We start from the raw sequence: 12,671 nt of genomic DNA on the forward strand, positions 1-12,671 counted from the left end.
CTCAACTTTTAAAAGTAATGGATCAGTTAGGAGTCTCAGAGGAAACATAATTCGGTTTATGTTGCTAAATCTATTTTGTAATATATTTTTAGTACAGCATTTCTCTATATATAAAAGTAGAACTTTGATTTAAAAAAATAGTTTAGAATAAATCTAACTAGGAATTTAGAATTCCACATTTAAATGTAGATTTTCATTTTTATTAAATTATATTTTAGAATTGAGACTATAAATGTGCTTAAGTTATATTCTGTAATGCAGTAGAAAGCCTGGAAAAGTAAAATTATGAGAAAAACTACTTTTAGAGGTAATCCCAAATGAAATAGATCAACTATCTTGGTTTGAGACAGTGGGCACTCTGAAATGAGTAACGTACCCCTTGATTCCAACCAATCCCTTTCCACCAGTGAGGAACAAGATATGAGTAGATACAAGTGAAAAAAATGCCAAAAACCTGTTTAGTAACAGGATGCCAACAGGCAAGGGGAAAAAAAGTAAGTAACTTTTTGACAGCAAACTGCTAAATCTCATGGCCCCCAGGGAACAGAGAGAGGCCCCAGTGCTGGAAATACCCTTTCGCAAGGCGTGTCCAGCTGGAGGTGGCCGCATGGCTGGAGGACAAGGGGAAGGTGGTGTCACGCCTTCCCTTCCAAGGTGGCACCCTCCAGACAACCACATCTTTCCCTCTGGAGCAGGAAGCCAACAGACTTGAGCTGGCTTGACCAGCAGGCACCTGTGGAACTTGACCAAAGGCAGCTCAAAGCCACCAAATGCAGCCTCTCCAAGATGCGCAAAACTCCCCAAAATTAAAAAAGAATCCGAAAAGAAAAGACAAAACCTTTGCCTGAGCAAAGACCAAACAGCCCATGAAGCATATGTCGCCCGGCAGAGAATCGGAAGCTGCCCATGAGAGAGGATTTAAAAATGACCATGACAGCACTTCCAGGCACACACACAGCATACCTGCCTTGTGGAGTCTTACAGTAACAATTTTTGGGCATAGATGGATATGGAATACAATGACGTAACTGTAAAAAATCCTAACTTTGATACTGAATTAGAATGATATTGAAAATTATAACTGAACTCAGAAAATTGATGTGTTTTAATCCTACTAACAAATATGAAAATTAAAAGGCTGGAGTTTATTTTTAGATTGAAAGAATTAATGTATTACTTGATTCTTAAAACAAAATACAGCAGCATGTAAGCAACAGCAGTGACAATATCTTGAAGAACATAAGGCTGAGTTACTTTATTTTAATGGCTGTTACTAATTTTTGGCATTAGCTATTTGAAAAGCCAGACTAGCTCCAGGCAAGTGCCAGACAACATTTCTCCATTCAATTACTGAAACATAAATGAAAAATACAAAAGAAGGCTAAAATGGTGTATTTTAATTCAGGAAGGTGATATGCTTTCCTCTCCATTCGAAGTGAATGAGAAGAAATGCCAGTAGTTAAATAGTAAAGTGTTGTGTAACCACCATGCTGAAGAGAGGCAGTTTGATTTACTTCTAAGGTATTGTGATGTTTCTGCTGAAATTGCTATGTGGTTTTTTTTTTAACTTCACTCTTTTGCAGTTTTCTTTATTTTTCATATGCAGATGGTTCAAAAGGGAATCTTAATTTTTCCATTTGAACTATCATGTCCTCCAGACTGAAGATTCAGTAAACTGGGCTAGAACTCCTGCTTACAGTATAGCCTTTTTTCCATCTAAGAGACTCAAAAAAATTCTTCAGGAAGAAGGGATGTATGTAAGACCAAGCCCAACTTGTTCAGAGTTTCACTATTCAGGAGCAGCAACATTTTGCAGACATCATATCCATTTAAAATAAACCTGAAGAAAAGGGAATATGGTAGAAGCAGATACGAACCTTGAGAACAAGGTTCCTACCTCTATCATACAGAGATATCTCCACAATATGGGCAGTTGAATTTCTGTAAGTTAACCAATTAAAAAAACCTTTCAATTTCATACCGTGTTTGGGAGAGACAGAGCCCTCATCTCAGTCTGCACCTCAGATGTCTGAGCAGCTCTGCTGCTGTCCTCATGGTGATTGGTCCTCCAGCCTCAGTGTGCTGGAGATCTGTCAGGGCTGACCCAAAAGTGGGGTTTTGGAGAAAACAGCTAGAGACTGAGAAAGTGTGGTCACCACTGTAGTATCTTACAGTGAAAAAACCCCATCCTCGTCCCCCCAAAACCTCCACTACACAGTTCTGTTTCTTGCAATATAAGTTGAGTTTAGGTTCCAGGTCTGGAATGAACATGACCTTACTAGGTATGGGTGCTTTAATTTGGGTGGAGCAGTGAACAGCTAACAGTTTCTGCAGACCTTTTTTGCCCCTAAATGCTGAAGCAGAATACTGGTTTTAAGATGCTTAAGACTTGCTTGTCTGGAGTGATTCAAGAAGGAAAGGGAGTGGCAATTTTCTGCAGTATCATTGAACCCGTTTACACCTATGGATAACGATGGTGAGCCATTAATAAACAGGGGTCCAAATTAAGGGCCATGAACTCTCCTTGTAAGATTTTAGATTCACATTTTAAGTGCATTTTTTACCTGGTCTTGTCAGACCTCGTAAGATTCCTATGGGCTCGCTTTTCAAGCTTGTCTTGGTCCCTCTTAATGGTGTCGCTTTTGTCTGCTGTGTCAGCTTGGTGTCTTCTAGGCCATTCTGTCATCCTGTTATTCTCTGTGTGCTGGTTTTACCAACAGGGAACTAAACTCCAAATATCCCACTTGTGCCCACCCCTTCTGATAATGGAGGGACACTAAGGAGAGATTATGTGATGAAAATAACAATTTACTAAAATCACAGTAACCACAGCAGTATTAATAGTAAAAAGTATTCAAAAAGAAGGTGGCTTACCCATAAAAAGAACATTCACCACCAGAAACAAAGAAAAACACTTCTCAAAGGTGCCACCAGGTGTGGTCTCCAAACAAAGCCAATATGGTGATGAGAGCTTCCACAGTATAGTGTTCTCTCCCACCCTTCCACCCAGCCCAAAAAGAGTGGAAAGCAGGGACAAAACAAAACCTGGAAGGTAGTTCATGTGGAAAAAGGAATTGTGCAGCTGCTAGCTAAGCTCAGTCCTCTGCACTTGCTTGAACTGCTGCCTCCAACTCTGCTGCCTGGAGCTGTCCACCTCAACACCTCAACTCCCATAGTAGAGCTGCAGAGGGAAAGTGGGAGGAGGGAAAAAATACAGGTGGGCAGCAGAAGAGACCAAGTTCACCATGGTTTAAGAGCACAGTCCATTCTGCTTTTGTGACCAAGGCAAGAGTGGTGAATTCCCAGTTTCTGGCCCTGGCTTTTTCCGGCTGAAGCTATGCCCCCCAGGCATGATATGGGTGGTATCAAATAAACAATGCTAAAAACTCCACCCCCTTTTCACTTTAACTGGGACACTATGAAAATGTTTTAAATGTTGTCACATTATACAGAGTACACCAGGAATTATATTTTGGAGACAAATGAAAATGCTTCAATCCAAAAAAAGTGTAAAAGTTTGAAGTAGAGTTGAAATTATTTTTTTAAAATGAGATGATAAGAGTGAACTTCATAAAATTTCTTCATCTCTCTGTTTTTGATATTTTCTTCTGCCAAGGGCTTTAAAACTTCGGAAATTTTTTGCAGTTCTAAAAAATGGGAAGTGTCATACCTTCATCTCCATGTGAAATATGATCCTGTGCCTATTTATAATGATTTATATTCTCTGCACAGGGGTAGCTGATGTGTGCTTCTTTGCCTCTTTTAGTATCTTACTGAGTTCAGAATCATATCTATACCTGATCTGTCTTCCTTTCCAAATCCATTTAGGAGCAAATTCATTAAAGTCCAGGAGAAACAGGGAATTTTGCAGTATGTCCTCCAGTTCACCAAATCAGTAGCATTTTGTTTACTATTCATCCCTCTGGGAGAAAAGCACTTTGCACCTAGATGTTTAGATTTGCCTCTTAAAAAAAATAATTGTTTACTGGGTAAGAAGCATCTCTTAGGTTTTTGCCCAGTAACTGGAATGACTTCCCTACTCTTGTTCAGCTGCATAGAAGTTTCAGTCAGTTTAGTTTCAGAGCTTAGTCAGATACATCAGTTTGGTGACCATATAACTATATTTAAAGTATGTTTAACAGGCATCTTTAGCATTTGTATTTCCTTACAGACTTCATGGGGACACAATACACATGAAGATTAATTCATTCAGCAATTATGTTCTAAATTATATTACTGTTGCCCCTTGACTGTAAAACAACATATGGAAGAAATATTTTTCAAGAGCAAGCTTAGAAAGTTTGGTTCTTGTTTCATGTTATCTTTAAAATTAACACATTTTCTCAACTTTAAATAGAAAAAAAAGACCTGATAAATATAAATTTAGTGTAAATGGGTGGATGATTTGGTTTTAGGAATGCCACAGTGATATTTGGGATTTTTAGTTCCTGGAAACTGAAATAATTCCTGGGAATTATTTCGTCCTTGAATAAACATAGTACAGTACAACTAAAATGTATGTATAGATCTGTTGACAATGTTTATCTACAAAGACTACTTCTAAAGATATTAGGACTTCTCTACACCCACTGTCCATTCTTTTTCCTTTGGCCAGGCAATATTTCCCTATTTCTTTTTTAAATAAATCATGCCCTCTGTTTAAAAAAAAAGGAGAGTATAAGGATTTCTCAAGGATATATGAGTGAAACTGCCAGCAGTCTGTAGCAGTAGTAAAGCAGTTAGCTCTGGTGTTTCTGTCTTCAGACTGCTTTTCTCTGAGAATGCCTCTAGGATCTGGGAGTTAGAAGTATAAAAAACTATTTAACAAGATCATACACAATGAGAAGTTTTATTGTGCTGTAGTTACATGGTTTAATTCTTCTTCCTAGTGGTCCAAGGAATTGGAAGGTCTAAGTAAATTCCCATTAAGGTAAGAGAAGGCAAAAAAGATTTTAGTAATGCTGGTGTTACTTTGCTGTGAAAGGCACTGGCACTTAGTGAATATGAATTTAATTACACTTAAAAGATTTGGGCTTGTTTTAATTCCTTGTCAATTATGAACTAAAGCTGTAGATCTCACAATTCTAAATGATCACTATTGTTATCAGAAAAAAATGGTGTTTGGAAGATATTGCATTGCAATTACCATACATAATTCCAAGGGCTTAATTCTGTCTTCTCAGCCCAAGTTCTCAGAGGGAGGAGATCTGAACAAGGATTACAAAGCCTCATGCTGTCTCCCTTGGGATGGAAGCATGCAGATATCTCCAGTATGTTCCATGAATGGCTAGTTCTGCTAAACTGTAGAACTTCCAGGAGTACAGTTAGATAAATTTAGGTAATCTCCTAAATTTGCTGGTTTGGATACCCTCAGAGTGGTGAGCTAGAGTTAATCTTTAGTAAATAACTAAATAAATAAACACCTTAAACTAGTGCAAGACAAAACACTGAGGACTGGATGATACTGAGACCTTTGTAGCGCAAAACAGGATGGATACTTATTTTTGTTGTAATATGGCCTTTCTGTTTAAACAGTTCTGTGAAGTTGTAAAATCCAGTTGCCTGTCTGAGCTGAGTCTTTTCAGTAAAGTGTGCCTTTGTAGACACACAGACAAAGTAGTGGGTTTCTAATGCACTCTGAAGGCAGCAAGGTCTATAAAAGTTCAGTTACCTTTATAGGTTACTGGTGGGGTGAGTATGCACTTTACAGGTCTCTGAAGACTGACGAAGCAAGACTAGCATCACTTCAATCTTAGCTAGCACTAGCACTTCAATCTTATTTGTGACTAATGATAAGTCCAGGAAACATCCAGAAGGTAACTGATTACATCCCTCTGTCTCAGGGAAGCATGCCGTCACTTGCACTTGCACTAAGCTTGGCACCAGATTTCAGTGATTGTTATAAATAATAGAAATGTAGAAAGAGTGCAACAGTAACATGATGCTACTGGACTGTGCTACAGGCTTTTAAAATCAGGATAAACTTTAGTTGCTGTAGTCAAAAGTAATGGAGTAGAACAGAGTAGAGGAGACTAGAATAGGGTAGAATAGAATTGGAAGGGATCTACAGTGCTCATCTAGTTGACAAATTCAGGGCTGACTAACAGTTCCAGCACATTATTAAAGGCATTGTCCAAATGCCTCATAAATACTGAGAGGCTTGAGGCATTCACAGACTCCCCCAAAAGCCTGTTTGACTATACTCTTGGTAAAGAAAGTTCAGTGTGAACCTCCTTTGATGCCATTCTGAACCATTCTGACAGATCCCTGAATCCTAGTGGGAAGAGATCACCCGCTTCATCTCCTTGTCCCCTCCTCAGGAAGCTGTAAAGAGCAATGAGGTTACACCTCAGCCTACTATTCTCCAAGCCAAAGGGCTCAGCCCCACTTCACAAGCTATGCCTTCCAGGCTATTCCCCAGCTTTGTTGGCCTCCTCTGGACACATTCAAGGACCTTTACATTCTTCTTAAATTGTGGGGTCCAGACCTGCAGAGAGTACTCTAAATGAGGCTTACCAAAGCTGAGTATGATGGGATAACCACCTCCTTTGTCTGGCTGGTTATGCAGTATTTGAGGTACTCCAGGATGCAGTTTGGCCTCATGGTTGCCCACATATATGGCTGACTCACACTTAGCTTCATGTGAGCCGGCACCCACAGGTTGCTGTCTGCAGGGCTGTGCTCCAGCCACTTCACTCCCATTTTACACTTGTCCTGGTGTTACTTAATCCCCAGTGCAGAATCCAGCATTTCAGCTTTAAATTTCATCCCATTAATCATAGCTGTGATCTATCCAGATGCATGTACAAGGCCTTTAGTCTCTCAAGAGGATCAACAGCAGCTCCCAGTTTGGTATCATCAGCAAACATGCTAATGGAGCATTTAAATCCTATGTCCAGATTGTTGTTAAATATATTGAATAGAGCTGGTCTTAGGACTGAGCCCTGAGGAGCAGGACTGTTGACTGGCTACCAGCCAGATGTAACCCAGTTCACTACAACTGAGCTCGCCTCTGTTGTGGAGGTGTGCCAGTTCAGCTGGAATTGCCTTTCAGAGAGAAGGCAGCATGAAAATTAGTCTACTACTGATATACTCATTAGTCTTAGACAAACCAATTCCTACTTAATTTATGATAAACTAAATTGATTTAACGGAATGTTTTGGTATTTTTGTTACGCTAGACATAAGTTACTCTTCCAAAATAAAGATATTGATGGACCACCCACACAGGCTAGTGTTAATATCCTAGATCCAGTTTTCCCTGTTAAGTGAATTAATTTAAATTGTTGCTTTTTTCTATCAATATCAGTGTTGTCTTTGTAGTCTACTTACAAATTTTCCCAAGATTTTTGTTTTTCTAATATTGTAAATATTCTTGGAATTTGTGAGTGACTTACTTCCAGTTCTCTTCAAGTCTTTACTGCGAGCTCTCAAGTTTCCTGCATGTGTATTCTTATAGATGCAAATTAAGAAATCTGAGGGTTTTTTTAAGGTGAAAGTTTTCAAGTGTTGCTCCATCCTCTTTGGTGTTATCATTTAGCTCTATTTGGAAAGCCAAGCCTGTTTCATGAGGTCACTTTGAGTTTTAACTTAAAATGACAGTAGTCTCAATTGTCCCTTTTTTGCTCATCATTGAGGAACTTGAAACTAAATTATGAAGTATCTTACAAGATTTGCAGTGCGCTAGTTGGTAAAATTCCAAATGAGCTGGAGGGGCATTCTCCCAAAGACAAGGAGACTGAATATTGGTTTGTAGGTGAGTGAAACTGAAGTTTCAAGTTAAAAATGAAGCATGAAAGCAGACGTATTGATGACTCTGGAAAGGAAGATTTATTTTTCAAATTGTGAAGGCCATGTCACTTCAGTATTTATATTTCTATTGTGTACTGAGGGGATGAGTAAGAAGCATTTATATTGCATCATTTGAAATTTGCATATTATCCTATGAAGTTACCATTTCCATCTTTCTTTCTTGTACGTTTTGCTCTCATTTGATAGAACAGGAAAACTATTCCTGCTGTGAATGTCCTTTTTATAGTTTAATTGTATAAGTAACCAAGTCTAGTGTGTTTTACAGTACATTTCAAGAAAACTAAATGGAATGCCATTTAATGATTTTATACTTGCTGTTTGAGGACAAGTTTGGATATAGATTGATATAGAATTACCTGAAGTACTGCATATAAATTAAACATTAAAAAGGTAGATATAGCCAGACTAAGCAACTCAGTTATAATCTTTGGTTATGCAATTACTGCCTCAAGGATACTTCATCTACTTCATATCATATGTCCTTCTTTTGAAAGATGATCAGTGAGTTCAAGTAACATTTCAGCTCAGAGGAAATTGCATAATTTATAGACTTTCCAAAATGAAAAACAGGAAACCAGTTTCATTAAATTAAGTCTTCCACTCCTTTTTTTTTCTTTTCTGCTCTTACAGATTGGAACGTTGAAGGACTACTACCACTTCTACCATAGTAAAACAATTAAAAGGTCAGTTCTCTCAAGTAGAGGTACCCACAGCTTCATTTCAATGGAACCAAAGGTAAGAAAATCCATGCATGTGTCTGAGGAAAAAGCCTTTGCATTTTTTATATGAAATACTATACCAGAGGACATTCACCTGAATGGCATATAGCATTACAAGAATTACCCTATCTGTTTTCTAAGGTTCTACTTCTCATTAAAACAAAGTGAAGAAGATACCATGCTATTGAGTGTATGCTATTCTTGGAACAGAAAGTGCACGATTGTTCCTAGATGAGTACTTGAATTTTGATAATACACTAATTACTGTGCTTCTCTGCAAAACCACACACGGAAGATCTATGTCTGCAGATTTCTTCTGTGAAGCAACCAGTTTTAAAAATAAAAATGGGCAATGTGGGATGGTACACTGTTCAGAGGAAAGTTTCTCTTGCTTTCTTTCTTGTCTTCTTCTGGACTTGGTCTACAAGGGATTAAAAACAGTACTCTTTTCTGTGGTCCTTTTGGTAGTTTAACTGATCTTAATTTTAAGATCTGTATGAAAAATGGTGCCATTTTTTTGTAGGATACACTATAATAGGTAGCTGTCAACACAATTTAATTACTGGTTTATAGTTTAATATAATATCTTCATGTATCCTACCCACAACACACTTTTGTTTGAATTCTTTAATTTCAGTGATTAGTAGCTTATTCACTGACTGCAGAATTGTATTGCCTCTGGTTTTCTTTTAGAAAAAAAGTTTGGTGAGGATCCCATTAGCTTTTTTATGCTGTTCATGCAATGAAGTCTTGCCAACAAACCCCCAGGCCCCTGGTGTGGTAATAACAGAGTGAAGCTTTTTTAAATTATTGGATGATGAATGTTCTCTGTGAAGGGTTTGTCAGGTTTTACTCAACAAATCATTTATGAGAAATAAAAGTTACTGGTGAAAGAGTTTGAACACTGTACAAATTGAGCATCATATAGGAATACTTCTGCCATCTGGAAAACTGTGTTTAGGTCTGAAGTTCCTCTTGAGGATGGGACAATACTAGGAATGTACACAAAAAAACTGTGCTCAATCGTCTGTTGATAAGCCTGAACTGCTTAACCGTTTGAGAGCACCAGCAGCTCTGCTGAGCAGTGTATACTGAGGGTTAGTATAAAAGTGGTCAGGACCCAAATCTCCATTCCGATGAGTACTGAGACCCACCACTCAAACAACAAGCATGTAGAATAGGTAAAAATGCAAAAGGAAGGGTAAGTGTTCATATCTGCATCAGTCCATGCTCTTTCCATATGCACAGAGGTGGAGCGATTAACACACCAATGCAGAAGTTTACATGCATGTACCACCGTAAACTGTGATGTTACACCCAGCTTCCAGATACCCCATCTGCACCTCTGGCAGGCAGTCCAGACTACTTTGGCTAGAATAGTGAGAGACTCTAAGGCAGATCACAGCAGAAAATCAAAATTATCATTTATTTATTATGCCGTTTATGTCTTGTCTCCAATCTGTGCTGGTTTTGGTATAGACTTTCTAAATTTCGGAACCATTACCATTACCATTACTTTGTGACTGCTTCACTGAACCCAGGTTTGGGAACTCTTATGCGGCTGCAGACATGTCAATAAATGGACATGTATTTGTAGCATAAAGACTACTTTGTCCTCACTGTGTATAACATTTAATGATTATTAAAGCAGACTGGCAAGTTAATTATTCTATATAAGCTAGTTATTTTAAAACAAAAGGTTTAATATTATATAAGGCATATTGCATTGCTGAGAATTTGAAAGTACTGCACACTACTGTATTTATAAGTGGAATGGTATCTAATGCCAATATTTGCTGCAGATTAGTCAGCATGGGTATTTAGGAACAAAGAAACACAGAGGTTTGTTTACTTTCCAAATAATTTAATGATAATTCACTTAATGCTGAAAAAGCTCTCCCTTTTACATGTACGTGGAATTAGCCTGTTCTATGTTGCTTCAAACATGGATCATTAATTTGCTCCTTTACAAAATTTTTAAGGATGGAATTCTGACTGAGTGGCAATTTGTTATGTAAATAGCCTGCATATAATGGAAGAAATGATGAAACTTGGTATTTCTGAATTATTTTCATGGATAGTCTTTGATTTCATTGTGTGACTACACAATGAAAGATGTAGAACTAATAGAAAATCTTGTTATTGTGGATTTAAATTAATGAATTGTTTTGAAAATCTTTTGTTCGATTTTCTTCTTCTGGAAAAGCCTCTTGACACTGTTATAAACAATATGAATAGATGCAACAGGGAACATAATAACTGGGTGTGGCACTTAGTACTGTGGCCTAGTTGATAAGATGGGGATTGATCAAAGGTTGGATTTGATGATCTTTGAGGTATTTATCAGCCTTTTGTGATTCTGTGATAAACTGAAGACATGTGGGTTGCACATTTTTACACTTTCCCTAGAGTTAGCCTGTATTAACCTCATATCATCTGTATTTAGATGAAAAGGTAAAGGATATGCAGTATAACACAGTTTTGTCAGTTGTCATCCATGTCCTTACCTAGCAGTGCTATATGTTGTCATTTAGCGAAGAAAAAAATTAAACAGTTCTAGGAAAAGATGCACAAGAAAGGCTGTAATTTCCTTAACATAGATTGTAATGGGGAAAATTTGAAACAGGTTTATTCGCATCATCTTTCTCAGCCAGTGAATAGTTATGTGGGGGTTTTGCATATCCTAATGGGAAGACACAGAAGTGGAAGTCTGTGGATTTAAAGGAGAGATCAAAGCCAACTGAATGAAATATATTAACAGAGGTTTCTGGTCTCCCCAGCCGATGTGCTGTTTGTGGTTGGCCTTTGGCAGGGGTCAATGAGAGCACCAAACCACGAACCAAGAGCTTTTTTTAGCTTCAGAGTTTGCTATGCAAAGTTATTTTGGTGATACCACAATGCATGAAACAATGGGAATAGGAGCAAAAAATAAGTGGGAAGATGTACAGAATGAGTCCATAATTGAAAGGTATCAGGAAGCTCTAATTCAGCTATTAAATAGTTGAGTGTATTGATGGTAGACAATCTGCTGAAATCAGACTATTACAGCATTTCCAGGGCTGAGAAGAAAGAGCAGAGGCATGCCTCTGGGTTTGCTGCAGTAGTGAAATCAAGAGTCACAAAGTGGGAAACATTTTAAGCAAAGATTGTAACTGCAGTCTGAAGGCCAGACTTTTCATCAATAAAAACAATAAGGGAAACCAGGTGGAGCTTTTCTGTTAATAAAGAGATTGCAATTCCAATGAAATGTCAGAGTTGAGGTGTCTGTGCATGACAATGGTATATGCAAATTAAATGGACAGCACAGCTGGAATTTTTATTTTATTTATCTTTTTATTTTGAACTGCTACATAAAATGAAGAGTTTTTAGTGAAGAGCTGTGATAATCAAATTTGTGATTCACATGGTAAAAAATATCCCACAGAATAGGTAGCATAAATAATCCTAGAGATGACTGTTCTTAAGGTAATAGAGGGCAGATAAAGATTGATAATATACTCAAATAGATGTACTAAAGTTTGTTCCGTTTTTCTCATGAGGTCCCCAGAGTCTCCCATCACAACCGAGATCTGAAAAAGACATCTGGCCCACAGTAATGCTAAAAACCATGGAATGAATAATTTGTTTTCCTGTTAAGTGTGACATCAGCCAACTTTGGAGCATAGTGCATCTTAATCAGTCTCTACTAAGATGGCATCTCATATTTTTCTAATTTTAATGAATTATGGGTAGGTTTATTTGGGGTTTGAATCCTGTTTGACGGGTCATAAAAACATAAAGACTACATAAGATAGGACCAGAAAGATTTACAGTCTTATTGAAATAAGAAATAAGGCTACCTTTACATAATGAAGATACTCTGCTTGAGCACAATTTTGCAGTAGTGTCATACCTTTGTCAGCTCTACTCCAGGATCAGAATACCTGAGAAAACATTACTCCCAGACACTTATATTTTATGCAGCCTGATCTAACCCCACACAGAGTGTAGGAGAATGATGGAGGAGAAAGCCGTATCTTTGCCAAATCAAGATAAACAGAACTCATGGTACCACCATGTGAAATGCTGGCAAGCATCATTTCTTTGGTGACACCAAATGATATGGGCTGTTTCCAGGGGATAGGAAAGTAATGCCAGAAG

General features: G+C 37.8%; 1 protein-coding gene across 2 annotated transcripts in view; it reads left to right on the top strand.

Moving 5' to 3' along the window:
• The window catches only part of PCSK5 (proprotein convertase subtilisin/kexin type 5), a 230,353-nt gene that overhangs the window by 16,006 nt on the left and 201,676 nt on the right, over positions 1–12,671 (top strand). For both annotated transcript variants that reach the window (XM_030968460.1, XM_030968461.1), the window contains exon 2: positions 8,443–8,547. In XM_030968460.1, coding sequence (XP_030824320.1) covers positions 8,443–8,547 — 105 coding nt within the window. The remainder of the gene's footprint in view (positions 1–8,442; positions 8,548–12,671) is intronic.

The sequence above is a fragment of the Camarhynchus parvulus genome, chromosome Z, assembly GCF_901933205.1.
Source record: "Camarhynchus parvulus chromosome Z, STF_HiC, whole genome shotgun sequence".
Lineage (NCBI taxonomy): Eukaryota > Metazoa > Chordata > Aves > Passeriformes > Thraupidae > Camarhynchus > Camarhynchus parvulus.